Source organism: Enhydra lutris, unplaced genomic scaffold, assembly GCF_002288905.1.
Source record: "Enhydra lutris kenyoni isolate GAN:26980312 unplaced genomic scaffold, ASM228890v2 scaffoldscaffold90, whole genome shotgun sequence".
Classification (NCBI taxonomy): Eukaryota; Metazoa; Chordata; class Mammalia; order Carnivora; family Mustelidae; genus Enhydra; species Enhydra lutris.
The window spans coordinates 4266222-4283818 of record NW_019154174.1 but is presented as its reverse complement, the minus strand read 5'-3'; the positions used below and the strand labels follow the sequence as shown (position 1 = coordinate 4283818).

Below are 17597 nucleotides of genomic sequence, written 5' to 3'. Positions count from 1 at the left end.
CTCCTGGGCTTCCGGGTCACGGAGAACCCGTTGGCTTGGGTCCCAGCCGGGCAAGCTGGCAGAGCTCCTCCTGCACGACCCCGGCCCGGCGGCTCTGCCTCAGCCCCCGGCTTGGGTCACCCGTCCCCGCAACACCGGCCCTCCCCAGCCTCCCACAGCCCAGACCCTCTGGCCCAAGAGGCAGCTTGCCTGATGGCTGGGGGCTGCTCTCCTCACAGGGTTCCTCCACCCTGCCTGGCGACGGGCAGCCCCACCGTCAGCCATCCTTCGGCCCAGATGCCTCCACCCCGGCTCCCCTGCATCGAGCCAGCCCCCAAACCCTGTCCAAGCGCCCTGCCTCTTCCGCCAGCTCTGCTCCTGGCTGTGGCCGGCCTGCCGGATCCGGGTTTTTCCACCGCGGCGATCTGCCCCCAACTCCGTCAGTGTGGTGCGCCTGCCTCAGACCAAAGACTCCGGGGCCAGTGCTGAGGCCCATCTCACCGATCCCCCAGCCTGTTTCTCCCCCCATGGTGTTTCCTGCCGTTCCGAAAGTGCCCTCTGTTCCTGGCCGCTGAGGCCTTGCACATGTGCCCTCAGCCCAAACACTTTCCCTGGTTTCCCGCCATTGGCCTGCTCCCCAGCCGCTCTCTGGATCTTGTCACAGCTTCCAGACCTCGGTCCCCGTTTCCCCACACGTCTCTGCTCAGTGCACCTGCCACACTCCTGACTCCCGTCTCTGTCTCTTCCACCCGGATCAGTCAGCCCAACCCAGTCTGGCTAAAACAAGGGGTCCTGCGGGAGAGGCTTGAGCCGGCGGGTCCGGGTGAGGTCACCAGGCCTCCACACCACTGCCTCTGCTGTATTTTCACGGAGCGGGCCTTGTGCTCACAGTCTCCCGGGAGATCCAGCCACTTTCTTCCCGCTGACCCTCCTTCCGGGCCTCGCACACCAACGCCCAGTGTCGGGAGGAAGAGGGCGCGGCGCGTATCGTGAACCCGGCTCGCCTGCCCCAGCACACGGCGCCCTCCGGCTACTTACGGAGGTGGGGATGCGACAGTCCAGCTGGCGCTGGCAAATTGGGGCTTGCCCCGGGGCCACAGTTATCTCCTGAAGAGAACCAGATGCTCTTATCAGGCAAACGGGGAATGGACTGTGCACCACATGGGCGGGGGGCCTCCACCCGTGGTCCGTTCCACAAGCCCAGGCACAGGGGGTGTCTAGCATCTAGAACGTGAAATGGTGCCGGCTGGGGGGAGGCTGGCCCTCCTGGCCTCGGGTGGGTCTCATCGCACAGCTCCCAGGCTGTGAGGATGCTTCCAGCTGGAGCTCCCAGCGCAGCCCACCCAGAGAGCCCCACGGGTGCCCCCCGGCTGCGTGGGGAGGTCAGTAGTGTCAGGTAGGCAATGGAAAGCATCCCCACTGGCTTAACCAGAGAAGGGCTTTCTCAGGAGTACGAGGAAGCCTGCAGAGGTGACAGGAAGGCAGGAAAGTCGGAAAAAGGATGAACCTTGGAGCTGGGGGTTTGGGAGGGCCCCGAGGGTTCCTACAGCCCACTTCCTGCCTGACCAGCCAGGTCTGGCCATCGAGGAGGGGCAGGGTCATACCATGCAGGCCCAGGGGAGTCCTTAGCTGTGACTCCAGAAGCTCTTAGCACTCGGCCCCTGGGGACACGGGCCTGCCAGCGTCTCCGTCTCCCTGTGTTGATCGCAACGTGAACTTCCCGAGGACTCCTTGACAGCACCTGACAGAACCTCAATTCAGAACGCAATTCTGAAGACCGTGTCTGGTGCTCGAGGCTTTTGGGATCGGGCCACTGCCCGCCTCCCTGCCCGGCTGTCATCCCCGCTCTGCTCCCTGCTGACACTCCTGACTTGGTCCTTCTGGGAACTGATGGGACAAGTAACACTCACGGCTGTTCCACTTTCCAGGCTCATCCTTCTGTCCCTCCTCACAGCAGCTCGCAGACCCATCTCCCTGGCTCCACGCCCTCATCCCTCCCACTGCTGGTGCAGTCTCGGGCTCCCTGTGCTCCCCCAGCTCCAGAGCCTTCCTGCCCCAGGACTGCTGCACCTGCTGCTCCACCTCAACCCTCGTGACTGGTTCTGGCCTCCTGGTTACTCCGGCAGATGTTGTCTGTGCTAAGTCCTGTCCCCGGTCCCCCCAATTCTGGTCCCTTCACAGCCCTCGCCATGATCTGTACCTTACGGCAATGTCCCTCCTCTCCGGATGCCAGGGCAGGGCTGCGTCCGGCTGGAGGCCACACGTGCCTGCATCAGACTGGGCCCCAGGCAGGCCTCTGCAGCTGGGGCGGGTGGGGGACGGTGGCCCCGTGCTCACCCCACCTTGGCTCGGCGAATGGCCGGAGATAACTCGTTTTCCAAGCGGACTCAAGTCCACACTCCTCCGAGCTGAAGCCAGCCCTCTGGCTCGCCGTGGTTGCTGGTGGCCTTGCAGCCCGGCACAGAGGGCACATGAAGATCTCGGCTGTTGCCATCTTCTCACCTGACAAGGGACATTTGCTGGAGGCAGCCAGGCCTCCATGTCATGTGTTAATGACCATGTCCTCTTGTCCCCCCAGTGGATGAGAATGGCGGCGTAGGGCATGAGTGGGGCCACCAGGCGGGAGAGATGGATCGTGGAGGCTGGAGCCACACAGCCACCCTTAGGTTGGGGGGGTGCTGTGAGTGATACAGGCAGACCCCCTGAGTTATGGCCCACTCCCCTTCGACGGCCAGCGTGCCAGACGCAGGGGCTCCTATCTTATGCCCTGCTACCTTTAGGGGTGTTAATATGTGGTATAAATTCTTCATCTGAAAAATTAGACAAAGAACTATTAATAACGCCTGAGAAGGGAACAAGCAGTCTCTGCAGAGAGCCCGCCGTTTCGCTTCCCAAAGAGCTGGCCTTTGCCACTGTCCCCAGTGCCCCTGCCGCACCCTGACCTCATTCCACATCCGCTCCACGGTCTCCCCTCAGGTGTCGGACTCCCCCTCATCTGCCAACAGCCCACCTACTGCATGCACGGACGGTCCCCCTGCTCCAAACCGTGGAGCCCCCAGCCCCCTGTGATGAAGTTCAGAGGCCCTGGCTGCTGCGGAGGACGTGGGCGGCTAGACTTCCAGCCGCTGCTGATGCCTCCCTGCCCTGCTCTTGGTTACCCAGGGGGGCACGTGCCAGCCAGGCCCCGATCGCACCTCACTGGTTCCCCACCTGCCAGAATCTTCCCTGGGACCTTGGAGACTGTGGGCGCTGGCGCTGCAGGGACGTGGAGCTAACCTGCAGGGCACCCGCTCCCCTGGGCGAAGGCTTTGTCTGTGAGGGGGGAATGAATGAGACTGATGGGCAGGAGGGGGGTCCTGGGGGCCACGGAGGGTGGTTTCATGACGTGGGGACTGGCTGCCGGGAGGGGGCGCAGTTGAAAACGCAGGCTAGGAGATGGCCACGGCTGTGGGTCAGGCCGTGCGCGCACAGGGACAACAGAAACCTCCCCAGACTCCCCGCCGCCACAGCCAGCAGGGCTGGGCTGAGCCTCGGCCTGCCCGGCGCCCCCTCCAGAGTCTGTGGGCTGGGGCTGTCCTGTCAGGCCAAACAGGACAAACAAGTCGGTGGCAATCACAGTAATTATTAAGCTCAGACAGCAGCTAATGCTCACAGACCCGCCCGGGCTCTGTCCGTGCACCGTCTCTCGAACTTTCCGTGGCAAGTGCTCGAGCTGCCCTGTTTTCCACACGGAGACGCACACACAGTGAAGTATCCCAACTCTTCCACAGCAGGGAAGCTGGGGGCGGGGTCTCAGTCCAGGCAGCTGACCTCAGAGCCCACCCTCTACAGCTGCGCACACAGCCGGCCCGTGGCCCCAGAGCCTCAGGCCGCATGATGCCCAGGGTCTCCGGGTGGAGTGTTGGCCTGGAACGTCCTTCTGGGGTCTCACCCACCGGCCTCTGCTGCACACTGGCCTGGAGCCTGCGCCTTGCCACGCCCTCACCCTGTGTCTGTCCAGTGCCCAGACGGGTCTCCAGTGAAGGCTCCGGCACAGGCCAAGTCTGGCTTGTCTCTAGATGCGGGAGCCAGCGCCGGACCAGGGGTAGAGCAGGGAATGTGTCTCAGATCCTCGGACCCTGGCTACGACCACCAGAAGCTGACCGAGAAGCTCAAGTCCAGAGCCCGCACGTAATGCCAGTACTGAACCGGGATAAACAGGACCTCTCCGGGAGACAGGACGCAGGACAGGAACGGGGCCTCAGCAAACCTGGGAAACCTTTCCAGGTCGGGATTCTCCACGTCAACCTGAAGAAAACCCAACCTGTCTGTCACCTGCCTGGTCTCCGAGGAGGGGGTAGGTGGGGGGCGGGGAGGACCTGCAGCGACACACGCGGGGCCTCCGAGCACCCACCTGGCTCGTGTTATGAAGAAGGTGCGTCTCGTGCGGGTATAAAGCCTCTGACTCCTGTGGGGAATACAGCCGGATGTACTTCCTGCCGATCACCTGGGGAGACAGTCACTGGTCACTCTGCTGCTGCCCCGAGTGTCACGGCTGCCCCCCCGCCCCACTGACCGCAGGTCCCTGAACACACCAGCCTCCTACACCTCTCTGTGCCTTTCGATGTGCTGTTCCCTGCACCCAGACTGCCCCATCCCTGCCCCCGTTCCAGGCCAAGCATAGGTTTAGCCTCGAAATAAATTACGGATCAATAACCAGGGAGGTTAGCCGAGCAGCCCAAGGTCACCAAGCTGATAGGTGACAGGGCTGGCGTTCACGCCAAGCAGTGGATCTGGGGCCCTGGCTCTCAGCCATTCTAGTGCCTCTGGGCTAGAAAAATGTTCTCATCTGTTAAACCTCTCTGCCTACAAAAAAAGATGGTTTTACAACAGGTGCCCCTTCCCTTGCAGTAAACACACACACACCCACTCCGTCTGGGTCTCAGGACACCACCCAGCGGCTTATCTGAGGAGAGGTGCTGGCAGGAGAAACCAGCCTGGTTCTGATGGATGGCGGGCGGGGCGGGGGTGGTGGGTGGGGAGGGCAGAGGACAGGCACTGTGAGGGCACTTGCTCTGTCCCGATAGGGCTCTCCGGCCCTGCTCTGCCCGATCCCAGGGGCTGTTGGTCCCAGAACCACACCTGGAAGCAGCCCCTGCCGGAAGGAGGGCCCCACAGGGAGCCTGGTACCATCTCTCTGTTTTCACTTCTGTCTACACCTGTCTCTGGTGTTTAAACATGGATAACGGGGCCAGGCCGCGCAGGGCTGGGCTGGGGGAGGCCGACACTCTGGAGCGACTCCCACCTGGACCAGGAAGTTCTGCTGAGGGTCCTGATGAAGGGGGGACACTGTTCCCCGGGGACCAAACCAGGCATTAATGGTGATCTCGTCCTCCTCCCCGTCGCCCAGGCAGCAGTAGTCGGGGATACTGATGTCCCGCTTCAGCTCCGGGATCTGTGGGGGTCAGAGCACATGTGGGGGCCGAGCCCTGGCCAGGGACGCACCAGCCCCAAAGTCAACGGACCATCTCATGGGACACACACTGCCCTTTCACGTGACAATATGACCGCGTCTGCATGTTACTTTGGGGAAACTGAAAAACCAACTGAAAAAATAAATACACGAGGGCACCTGCGTGGCTCAGCCGGTTGAGCATCTGACTCTTGATTTCGGCTCGGGCTGTGATCTCATGAGATCAGGCCCCATGCTGGGCTCCGTACCTGTCCCTCTCCCTCCGCTCCTCCCCCTAAGCGAGCTCATTCTCTCTCTCTCAAATAAATACAATTTTTTTTTCAAAGAAAGAAAAATAAATATATAATCCTTAGGAAAGACTTGTATATAATTTTATTTCCAGATTTGTCTCCCTGTCATGTGCGTTTTACCTTCGTTTCCTTTTTGAAAACCTGATAAAACTGTTCTGCACCTAAAAATACGCCAGCTCGCAACGTTCTGCCAAGTGCCACGTTTTTGAAAAATCAAATGAAGGAAAAACCAGAAAGAAAGTGGGGTTGGGTATTTATCAAATCTCTGGAAAGGGAGATTTTTTCCAAAATGGACTAAGGAGAAAGCGGTCACCCCGTGTGCATTTTGAACACGTTCACGAATACAAAGGCCAATAAAGGGAGAAACTCCCGCACTGCAGTACGTGAGGGTTACTGTGGAGAGCTTGCACGAGATAACAAGGAAAAATAAGGATCCCAGTATGTAAGCTACACAAGTAATCAAAGAGCAAAACCCAGACACTACATAGAAGTTGTTCGATACAAGGCAGACCGCTGTCCCCGACCTGCCGACAAGAGGGGCTTTCAGTCAGTGTGTAATCCCCTCTGGAGACTTCTTCTAGTCCTGCATCCTCCCCACCCAGCAGAGGGGACCCCAGCACCCCCGATCCGGGCTGGTGAGGGGTCCAGACACCCCGAGGGGGCTGTGGGATGGCTCCACTGGGTGCAGCCCCGGCTGGGCCCTCAAGGCTGGCCTGGGAACTGTTTCCTCACCGTCAGACGCCGGTTCTCTCCCCCAGATGCCAGGCCCCCACGACCCCATGCAGCCCCAAACCTCAAAGACTGCCTATTGTGGGAGCGGGTGGCTCGGAGGCTCGGGGAAAACGCACAGAAACCAAAGTCTGGTCCCTATTGGGTGGCAAGGGGGCAGGGGGGACCCCTCTGCTACCTTCCTCAGGGATTTTGCGAGGGCGTCTCCCTGAAGGAGCAGCTGCAGGCAGACTTTTGCCAATCTTTCGGTCATAGCTGCCCCAAGTTCAGGGTGCTGGCCCAGAAGCCACTGATCGATCCTTAGGAATGGCTGGAGTGTTTTCCCTGCAGGGACCTCAGGCTGCTCTGTCTCAAACAGCCTGGGCAGAAAGAGAGGAATGCGTCTGTGTCCACTGCTCTGGGCTGACGTACAAGTTCCCAATCTGGCGTCCCCTGTTGGACGGGGTGGGGGAGTGGCAGGAGACCCCAAAGGCCTCTGGGAACGTCCTGCTTCTCCATCACCACCAGGCTCTGTCACACATGGCTGCTTCCTGCTGGGAGGACACTGACCCCGGCCCTGTGGAATGCTCAGAAGCTGATTGGTCCCTGATGACATCATCAGGATTTCTGGACCGTGACTGGTTGATCAAATGGTGTAATCAGAGCCACTGGCCACGGATTCAGAGACTCCCCCCAAGAGAAGGGATGCTCCCACTATGTGGCCGATAATTAGAGGAAGGCCTAGTGTGGTGACCGTGATCTTCCACAACATGGGGTCCCTGGGAGAAGAGTCAGTAAGAGGTTTTTGGGCAAGAGGTTTTGGATGGGAGCCACTGAGCGTCGTGGAGGCAGAGAAGGCCCCAGAAAGCAGTGCAGGACCTGCCAAGTGGCACTCTGGGCAGCAGAGGGAAGACACACCTCTGGGAACCCAAGAGAAAGACCCAGGTCCTGCAGAAGACAAAATGTCTTCAAGGTCTTGGTTCATCTTAAAAACAATCAGGCACTTTGCCTTCTGCTTCTAAAACTGCTTCCCCCTGTTCTAGTCAAATGGAAAAGGGAGGCGAGTTTACCTGGGGCTTCACAGGGCCCCCGGGAGGTGTGACTGTGGTTGGGGGGACAGGCTGGTCACTTGGGATGGCACAGTAGGGGCCTGCTGGCTCAGACTGCCCTTTCCTTGGGAGAGGGCAGGAGGCAGGATCCTAATTCGGGAGGCCTGGGGAAGAGCTCAGTGCACCCTGCCCCCACCCGCTCCGGCCCCTTTAATTTCGGGTGCGCAGGCTCCTGGAGGCTGGCACGGCCCCAACCGGATGTGGGTCCCCTGTCAGGACAGGCAAGGAGAGCAGCCCCGGTCAAGGGGCCGACACAGCACACTCACGCCCCAGCTCCCCCTTGGCTGTGGTTCGGGCCGACTGACCCAGATCTTCCCCCTTCGGGGCATAACCCTGTCCTCACCCAGGCCAAGTGTTGCCCTGCTGGGCCCCACCACGGCGGCTCTGGCCCGACTGACACATCACCCTTGGCTCCACTGAATGGACACTCGGGTCTCAAATCTAGAGTTTTCCTAGATTGCTCCTGCTCCCCCAGCCTCGCCCAGCCACCTGCGTGCAGGAGCCGACCAGGCTCCCATCCCCATCTATCCACCTCAGGGGTGTCAGCTCTCCCTGGGCTACGGCAGCAGCCTCCAGGGTGGCTCCCGCTTCCCCACCCGCCCACCTTCCACTCCCCTCTGGGCCGGGGCCTCCCGTCCAGTCCTGAGAAACACTCCAGTCCTCCCACGCTGCCCCGTGCGTGAAGATGACCGTCCTTCCTCTTCCAGCCCGCCTGCTCCTTCCCTCCCGCCGGGCGCTCGGCTCCAGCCCCGCTCAAGTGGTAAGTCCGTTCCTGCTGCTCCCCCTCCCCGGCTGGCAGGCCCCCCTCGTCTCAAGACAAAATAAGAGTTAAGGACAGGCGTGAAAATATGGCGCTTACAGTGGACAACTAGCTTATCCCCAGAACGTGTACAGAGAACTCGTAACACTCAAAAGGCAAGCAACCCAGTACAAAATGGGCAAAAGGTCTGCCCCGTGGCTGGAGGCTGCTGGTCTTGGAGGTCACCACTGAAGTCTCACCTCCTGGAGACCCATCGGCTCTCAACAGTCCTCCTTCCCGCCCAGCCTCTTCCACAAGGCGGCCCTGTTCTCCTGGGGGTGCTCGTCACCAGCCGCCGTACTTGGATTTCAGGTCCACTGGGACACGTGACTGTTACCCCGTCCCCCCGCAGGGCCGGACCCAGGGCAGGGTACAGAGGGGCTCACGAGGAAGCCCAGCCTGGAAGGGGTATAGCCTTCTGGCCCCCGCTCCCAGGAGAGAGTGAAGTGATCGCAGGCCCGGGCAGGGGGGTGGACGGAAGGAAACAGTCCGATGGCCTCCCCAGGATAAGCCATCAGATTATTTCAGCCTAACCAGACGGCTCTGAACATGCGAAGGCAATCGGGTTCTACTTTACTTTGTTGCGTCTACGTTTAAAAATAAAGTCTATGTTTTCTGGCAATGGTGAGTGTATGTACTGCAAACTGCAGAGAAGAGAAGGAAAGAACCACACGCCGTGGGACCACCCCCAAGAGCTGTTCACCTTCTGAGGCACTTCTTCCTGTCTCCACGGGAGTGGGGCTCCCTCTGTCCACGGCACACCCTCGCTTTCTCACCGCCAGGCAGCCCCTGGGGTCCCACCACCGCGTCGTGAGTGCCCCTCCTCACTGGGCGCCAGGGTGGGGGCTGGGACCGAGCCTGCATTTCCATCCCTCCCAGGGCGCTGAGGGACGCCGGTGGGACCACCGTGGGATGCTCCCTTCTTCAGGCGGACCATGAGGGAGGAGCTGGCACAGGACTTCTGCCTCCAGGCTCCCTCCCTCACAGCCACCCGGCTCTCCTGACGGATCTCCCCACAATACCTCCTCTTCCTCGGACCCTCCTGCTCCGAAACCTCTTAGGGCTCCCCACTGTCTTGCAGATAAATCCGAGGTCTTGGTCTGGCCTTCAAGGCTCGCCCATGTGGAGGCCCAGCCTCCCTCTTCGCCTTCTAGCTCTGCTCTTCTGAACGCACCCTCCCAGGCCAGCAGACGCACCCAGCACACGAGGCCTGCTCCAGACTGCGCCCCCAAGCCTCGCTGCACAGGGGGCCTCTCCCTGCAACGTCCTCCAGCCTGGGTGCACCCTACTCCTCCTCCACCCCAGCCCGAGACCCCCTCCGCTGACAGCCTTTGGCCAGTCTGTCCTAAGGGTCTTCAGTCTGGCCAAGCAGGGCTGGGGACCCAGAGGAACCAAACCCAGCCCCTGCCAGGAGCATGCCAGCCCAGCCGTGGGGAGACGGCCTCGTGAGCAGACAACGGAGATGGGGTAAAAGGATGGTGCCAGGATTCCCTGCCCCCCAGCCCCGAGAAAACCCACAGTCAAGGACAGCAGCGACCTGCTCTTTCTGGTTCAGGTCAGAGCCTGCCGCCCTCACCTGGCTGCCCAGGACCCTTCCTCCGGGTCCGGCCACACCTGCTCCGACTCCTGGCTCTACCCGATGGGGCCCCCTCCTTCCGTCACCATGGCCTCCCTCCCCTCCTCCTCCCCCGCCCCCCAGGCTTGTGGCCCTGGGGTCAGCACAGCCAGTTTCCTGCTCACCACCTGCTGCGCGCTGGTGAGGGGGACGTGGATGCCACCCCCGTAGGTGGCCCACAAGGCTGCTAGAGCCTTTCCTGCCTTCTGGGCTTGAAGCCCAGGCAGGGAGGTGGAAGAACATGTCAGGGTCGAGGACAGAGGAGCGTGGTCTCAGCCTTACCTGGTCAAAGAGCTGGTGCTGCGCGAGGTACCCGACGTCCCTCGACTAATCCACAGAAGAGAAACCGGAAGTGACACAGAAAAAACCTGGTGAGTCGTAAGGAGCAGCCTCGGGGGCTGCTGTCCCACTAGCTCCCGGGTCTGGCGCACCCCAGCCGCGGGCCACCAGCTGGCAACAGCCCTCCACTGTGTCCTGTCCCCACTTGGTCCCCTCTTTGCCCCTCGCAGTCAGGGCTGGGCCTTGGGGAGGCTCAGGATCTGGGGCTGCCTCTGTAGGGACTGGCCCCGGGCTCTGTTGCCTTCTCCCCACTGAGGATTTCTTTTATAAATAAAAATGGAATCGTATCCTATTATTACTTTGAAATGTTCGCTCCACTTAATGACAACCCCACGAACAGCTGCTCAGGTGAGTCTGTACTTTTTTTTGACAAACACTTTGCAGGTAGGACGCCTCAATAATTCAACCACCCCAGCTGCTGGGCAGTCAAGTTCCTTAGCCAGTGTTTCCGCGAACAGCCCAATATTCTGGTCCTTGTATTTATATGTCCTCCCCAAAATAGAACAACTGAGTCAAGGACTGTGTGTATTTTAAATTCTAATAGCTTCTGCCCACTTATTTTCCCCAAATTAACCACCGACTGTCTTCCCAGCACAACTGAGTAGCCATTTCCTACCTCCCAGCCCGCACTCCTGGTAGACGAGCGTTTTGTGAACATTTCCACCATGAGACGGATGGAAAGATCGCTGCCTTACAAACCGGGCTCCACAAGGCTTCAGGCCCTCTCGGGGGGTGGTGTGGGCTCTGGCAGGGTCACTGGGGGCTGGAGCCCGCGGGAGGCTGGCCCCGCTCCCCCCAGCCACAGCTAGAGCGCAGCCGGCCCAGGTCTCATGGGCTCAGAGGCTCACAGCATGTGAGGCCTCGCTCTAGAATCCCTCGAGACTCTGTGCTTCCAGCCCTCTCCCTCACTCCCTTCTCTTCCTGACGACTCCATAAGTCATAACAAAGCCAGACCCAGGCCTCCCGGGTGGGCAGGGCCCATCTGTGGGATCTCTGCTCTCACGGAGATTCTGGCCCAAAGATGAGGTCAGGTTAGCTGGGCGCCGACCATGCTGCGCTCAGAGCTTTCTGTGTTACTCTTCCGTGTTTCAGACCGTCAGCCAACGTGGCCACCCCCAGGGACCCTTGCACTGCAGCAGACCCATGATGAAACGGAATCTGAACTCTCCAGGGGCTGGGGCTGAGGCTGCCTCGGGTGTGGGTTGCGGGAAGTGTGGGGAACAGTCGCAGACCGTGGATTCGGAATTCCCCGACCTCGGGAAGGACTCTGCTCTCCGGGCCAGGAGGGGCGGCCACGACTGCGGAGGCTGGGTGGACATCCAGGTCTGTGTGCCGTGTGTGGGCTTCCCCCCCAAGCCCAGAGGAACGGTTCGGGAGCTCCAGGGCACAAGGGCTATGTTCCCAGCCGCCCGGGCCTCAGGAAGGGGAGGCCAGCCCCGGCCCTCACTGCGACCAATGTGATACGATAACACAATAGACCTGCTTTTGGAAACCCTCTGGCAGTTCCTCAAAATGGTCACAGAGTCACCGTGTGACTCAGCGATTCCGTATCTGGTATACACCCGAGAGGAACGAAAACAGACGTCCACACAGAAACTGGACGGGAACGTGTCCAGTGGCGATCTTCACACCAGCCAACGTAGGCCACCTGAACGGCCATCAGCTGGCGATAAAGTGTGGTGTGTCCACGGCCCGGGACAGCCACAGTAGGGAACCCTAAGAGTGCGGAGCTGACAGCAGCCAGACATAGAAGGCCACATGCTGTCCAAGTCCGCTTCTACGCCAAGTCTAGAATTGGGAAATCCACGGAAACATAAAGCAGGTTAGCGGTTGTCTGCGGATGGGGGAGGGTGGAAGAGGAAGTGACGCTCATGGCTACACCGTTTCTTGGGGGAGTGATGAGAATGTTCTGGAATTGGTGGTGATGGTTGCAAAATCTTACAAAGACAATTTAAAAAAAAAAAAAAACACCACTGAATTGTACCAGGGGGAAAAAAAAAAGGAGCTGAAATGAGTCAGCGTCCAGCTCTGGGCCCCCCACCAGCCCCTCCAAATCCTTGGACTGCAGCGCCGGGACATCTGGGAAGCGCTGAGGCGAGGAGGCACGACGACATACCTCATCCCGGATGTATTTGCTGATGAACTCGTTGACCGTCATGAGAGTCTGCGACCATTCTTCATCTGTGTACCTGGAACCGACTTCCACTGGGACAGTTCGACAGCCGGCAACTTCCTGGATATACTCCAGACTAGGAGACAGATACGTGTGGCTTTGCCTAAGACCTGCTGGGCACTCGGCCATTCTGGCCTCCTCTGGTGTCCACCCTACAGGGAGAGACTGCTGTGACCCCTTCTTCACGGAGGCTGGTTTGCCGAGGCTCTGGCTGGGCGGTTCTACTGCCCTGCTGGCCAACAGCCTCCCAGTTCTCTCTCTGCTTCCCTGGTCTCTGAACAGAGAAACCTCTGAGCAAACAGCAGACAGCATGGCGGGGGTGCTGGCGTCTGAGCTGAAGGGGGCCTGGCCTGCCCATCACCGGCCGGGGACCTCCAGGAAGTTATTTATTCACCACGCTTGTAAGCTGGGGTGATGACCGTACCTGTCCTATTTGATGGGAACTGGGGAGGACAGAAAGAAAACACGGCACGCGCCGATCGGGTGGCAGGTCCATAGTAAAACTCATCATGAACATTTGCAGCCACAACTCTTCACACAGCCTTGGTGGGAACTACTCCCTCCAAACCCCATGGGAGATCGCGGACCCGATCCCCCACTCTCAGAAACCCCTGCTCCTTCTCGCAGCTGCGGCACGTCGGCCACTGCCCAGTGGACGGTCGGGACATGCGTGCGAGGCTGCATGTCCCTGGGACGCAGGGAGGCACCCAGGAGTGGGGGCTGCAGAGGGGCAGAGCCACTCACCTCCACTTGGTCATGCACGGCCACTGGTCCACCACACCTTCCAGGATCACAGGCCTCCCGGGAGCCAGAAATTGCTTCCTGAAATGCTGGAGGGACGGACAGCGAAGCCGGGGGACCGGTCTCTCTGATGCCACATCTGGAACTGGAACACCGTCGTTCCTCGCTTTCTGATTAAAATCCAAACACAGTGGAAACAAGCGCGGAGAAGTTAACACTACAGGCGCTGGACATCCACGTCCCCAGCGGGATAGCTTCCCTGTCACTGATGACGGCAGCACCAGGGGCCCGCGCTGTCCCTGCGCCTCCTCCTGCTCATTCTGGCAACACCCAGACTTTTCTCTTTACCAGCTCAAGTGTCCGTTCGATCAGAAAAGGAACGCACGGCTTTCACCGAAACTCCACGAGAGGAAAAGTCACCATCCCAAACGCCGTCTGGTGTCCGAGGACTCTTTCCCGTGACCACGTGCTCCTGGCCCAGGTTCCACTGCCCCGGCAGGGACACGCGGAGACGAGCCCCCCAGCTGAAGCAGGTCTCCATCCCGGCGAGCCAGTGGGAGTGGCCGCACCAGAACTGCCTCAGCCGCCAGCCGGCTGGATGCCCTGAGCAAGTCACTCTCTCCAGCCTCAGTTTCCTCATCTGTCATGTTACTCAGAGAGGAGCCCCCCCCAGGCAGAGTGCCCAGGATCACCCCGCAGGCCGGGCACAAGGCCAACCAACCGTTGGCCTGGTTCTCGGCCTGTACACCCTCGCTTTGGTTGTCACACCTGCCCTTGTCAGTGTGAGCGACGCTGCCTGCCCTCCTTTCTCACCACGTGAGACAAGACGCTCGTCGACAGCCTCCTAGAACCCGGGCTCCTGGAGAAGGGGCCCTTCTGGAGCGTACCGTCCCCCTCAGCTGCACACATTGCCCAACGCTGCCCACGCATGAGCACCACCTTGGGGATGGGGCCCACCTCCATGCTCCCCTGGGACAGACTTGGCATGGGAAATGGAAGGGCAGACCCTAGGTCCGAGGGCATAGGCAGGTCTGCCCTGCCCCCGGAAAGGTCAACCGACACACCATGCCCATGGCCCCCTGGCGTCCTCAGCAGCACTGGGTATCACAGAAAACCTCCCCTGAGGATTTCATAGCCAAAACTGGCTGTCTCCCTGTTCTTGCCTTTTTTTTTCTTTTTAACCCACAGGTGAGGTGGACTGTGTTCCCACACGCCTGCGTCAGACCTATTTCCTCCTGGCGAACACACATGCCCAGAGGTTAGGGCTGCACCCAGCGCCGGGGCCTGAATGCTGTCTGCCACCGCCCTCAGCTCTGCGCCGTGTTCCTCGTGCCCCCAAATACCAGGAACCACCCACGCCAGGCCCTCACGGGCGGGACCGACCAGCCACGGAGCCCGGAGGCAGCTGGAGGCAGCACCGAGAGCGAGGCAGCCCGGAAAGTGGGTGGTGCTTCAGCGAGCTGACCGAGAACCGTCTGGAAGGTGTGGGCTACGGCTGCCTGCAGGCGGGCCCACACGAGCCCTCTGAGCTGCTGCTCTCGGGGACCGCAGGGCTTCCGCTCCGTCTCTCCTGAAATGGCACTGCTTTTGCAGAACGTGGTGGGGAAAAACCGAGAAAGCAGACCAAGCCGTTCCATTTCTAAATCCACAGAGATGCTCTTTCCCGCCAGAGGTCGGCATGCTGCCAGGCCTCGGCCCTGAGGACAGCTGACTCCTCCCTTCTAGAAAAAAGCGGGCTGTGGGGGCGCGTGAGGTGTGGCAGGCAACACCCCCACCCAGATACCTTCGTGCCGGGCTGCTGCCGGGCTGGGCCGGGCCGCTTTCCTGAGGGGAGGTGTGCCTGGAGGATGGCAGCGACTTTAATGAGGATGTCCCCATGGATGGCCGCCCCCATCAGCAGGCCCATGTCACAGACTTTGAGGGCCTCTGCCACCGCGGGGGCGTTCCCGGGCTCATCGCACAGACACACGGCCTTCAGCAGGCAGCCGAAGGCGTAGACGCGGCGCCAGTCCTTGTGGACGTCCCGCCACGGGCCCGTGTTGAGCTTCTCCCAGGAGTAGTCCAGGATGGCCTCGCTGGCCTGCAGACACTCGCTCCGGCGGCCCCCGCAGAACAGCTCAGTGGCCTCCTGCAATAGCCGCGCCATGCCAAGCTCCACCTTCTCCCCGAGCTCCGGCACCAGCTCCTCTTTCGTGGGGGGCAGGAGCGCCCAGAGGGCTTCCCGGAGAGCGCCGGCTCCTGCCAGGGGCTCTCGGTTGTCTTCAGCCATGGGGCCCCTCTGCCGGCCTAGCCTGATGAAGGTGGTGGGGGAAGAAAGAACAATTAGGGCAAAACACCAAATTGCACACCTAAATACGTACGTTTGTAGGTTTTCATAAAATCACACTGGGGTGGGGGGAAGCTTGATCTGTGATGACATCCAGTGGCCAAGACGTCAACCACTGAGAGTTTAAAAATATATATTAAAACGCTACCCACTGAATGGGAGAAGATATTTGCAAATGACATACCCGAGAAAGGGTTAGTATCCAAAATATATAAGGAACCGACACAACTCAACACTCAAAAAACAAATAATTCAACTACAAAATGGGCAGAAGACATGAACAGTCATTTCCCCAAAAGAAGACATCCAGATGGCCAGCAGACACACGGAAAGATGCTCTATAGCCCGCCTCATCGGGGAAAGGCAAATTGAAACCACAGTGAGATTTCACCTCCAACCGTGAGAACGGTTAAAATCAACAACACAAGAAACAAGTGTGGGCGAGGATGAGGAGAAAGAGGAACCGTCTTCCAGACCCATGTTGGTGGGAATGCAAACTGGTACAGCCACCATGGAAAAGAATATGGAGGTTCCTCCAAAAATTAAAAATGGAACTACCCTACCACCCAGCAACCGCATTCCTGGGTATCTGCCCCCCAAAATACAAAAAACACTAATTCAAAGGGATATGTGTACCCTGGGATTACTGCAGCATTTTTATAACAGGCAAACTATGGAAGCAGCCCACGTGTCCACTGATAGATGAACGGATGAAGAACATGTGATGTGATGTGTGTGTGTGTGTGTGTGTGTGTTAGAATATTATTCAACCATAAAAATTGAGATCTTGCCATTTGCAATGACTAGCAGGAGCTTTGGCCAAGGGAAATCAGTCAGAGAAAGACAATTATCATGTGATCTCACTCCTGTGATATTTAAGAAACAAAGCAAACGAGCCGAGAGAGAGGAGAGAATCCAAGAAACTCTTGACTCTCTTGACTCTGGACTCTTAACTCTAGAGAACAAACTGATGGTTCCCAGAGGGAGGGATGGGTGAAACAGGGGATAGGGACTGAGTAGTGCATGTATCGTGATGAAAAAATAAATTAATAATAATTAAATTAAAATGGGATAAAAGGGGTGCCTGGGTGGCTCAGTGGGTTAAGCCTCTGCCTTCAGCTCAGATCATGGTCTCAGGGTCCTGGGATCGAGCCCTGCATTGGGCTCTCTGCTCAGCGGGGAGCTTGACGTCCTCCTCTCTCTCTGCCTACTTGTGATCTCTCTGTCAAAAAAAAAAAAAAAAAAATCTTAAATAAATAAACAGGATAAAAAAATAAAAGTAAAAAATTATCTAAAGTTATTTTCCAAAGACAGAGAGACCACACAGACTTCTTCCCTTCTAGGTTCCCACACGTGTCCTTTGTGACGGCATCGCATGTGTCGTGATTCCACAGCAGCCTTCTTGGCTGGGCATAAACTCTACGGGCATGGCCCTCATCTGTCTGGGGTCACGGCTACATTGTGGACCTGGCACAGGACCAGGCTTGCCGTGGGTACCAGATAAATGTTTGCTCGGAGAGGATCACATACTGTCCTTGTCTGGAATGCCTCTGACACCCCGCCTCTCTGGCAAACTCCCATCCGACTTTTAAGGTCCACCCTCAACGACCCCGTATGGGAAGCCCGCCAGCGCCCTCTGACAGCATTTTGTGCTGGAACAGCTCTTGACTTTCTTTAACCGTGCTTCTCCCAAATGGACTCCAGATACCAGCCTACATGGCTGTCTCTCCCGTGCTAGCTGGGGGGCTTCTCCAGGGCAGGAACAGGTCTCATTTCCCTGAGTCTGGCTCCCAGCAGGGACTCAGTGAAGACTCCCAAAGGAACGAGGTCTCAACTTCTCAGGAAGAGATGTGGAAATACATAAACCCACAGAGAAAGGAAAAATATCACAGTTGGTGCTTTCGGTGGCATTATATACAGATGGCAGGCCAGCCCTAATGCAGAAGTACTAACATGCAAGGAGGTCGTCCCGGATTCCTAACTGCTCGCAATCCCTTTTTCACCTGCGCTACAACACACTAGGTAAGGCTAACAGCCGTTACATCCCCATCTCCGTGGATGCCAAG

The 17597-nt window shown here is 58.9% G+C and overlaps 2 protein-coding genes across 5 annotated transcripts in view; one reads left to right on the top strand and one right to left on the bottom strand.

Annotated features, from left to right (window-relative positions):
* The window catches only part of LOC111162297 (NSE1 homolog, SMC5-SMC6 complex component), a 71353-nt gene extending 69194 nt beyond the window's left edge, over positions 1–2159 (top strand). The window contains exon 9 of one of the 2 annotated variants that reach the window (XM_022526610.1): positions 1908–2159. The gene's annotated coding sequence lies outside the window, so the exon portion shown is untranslated. Of the gene's footprint in view, positions 1–349; positions 1147–1907 lie in introns of those variants that run through there. The other variant, XM_022526609.1, reaches the window with a different exon arrangement.
* Positions 1024–15696, bottom strand: LOC111162296 (lysine demethylase 8). 3 transcript variants are annotated; one of them, XM_022526604.1, is made up of 9 exons: positions 14989–15696; positions 13209–13375; positions 12408–12540; positions 10235–10279; positions 5264–5413; positions 4373–4465; positions 2180–2481; positions 1584–1720; positions 1024–1086 (listed from the first exon to the last, which is right to left on the bottom strand). In XM_022526604.1, the coding sequence occupies exons 1-8, from the start codon at positions 15472–15474 to the stop codon at positions 1627–1629; spliced, it is 1470 nt and encodes a 489-aa protein (XP_022382312.1). In that variant the 5' UTR covers positions 15475–15696; the 3' UTR covers positions 1024–1086; positions 1584–1626. The 3 variants fall into 3 exon arrangements, with proteins under 3 accessions (XP_022382312.1, XP_022382314.1, XP_022382313.1); XM_022526606.1 differs by lacking the exons at positions 1024–1086; positions 14989–15696 and adding an exon at positions 13591–14966 and having other exon boundaries at positions 1256–1720; XM_022526605.1 differs by lacking the exons at positions 1024–1086; positions 1584–1720; positions 2180–2481 and adding an exon at positions 3582–4266.
* Positions 15697–17597: the final 1901 nt, after the last annotated feature.

What these genes read in the sequence shown, in the direction of transcription:
- LOC111162296 (XM_022526604.1), bottom strand. Translation starts at nt 15,474, where the DNA reads ATGGCTGAAGACAACCGAGAGCCCCTGGCAGGAGCCGGCGCTCTCCGG. An exon ending in TTCTTCATAACACGAGCCAG is followed by an intron (nt 2,482 to 4,372) that starts GTGGGTGCTCGG and finishes GTCCCTTGTCAG; the next exon opens with GTGAGAAGATGGCAACAGCC. An exon ending in AGGAGGGACATTGCCGTAAG is followed by an intron (nt 1,721 to 2,179) that starts GTACAGATCATG and finishes AGGTTCTGTCAG; the next exon opens with GTGCTGTCAAGGAGTCCTCG.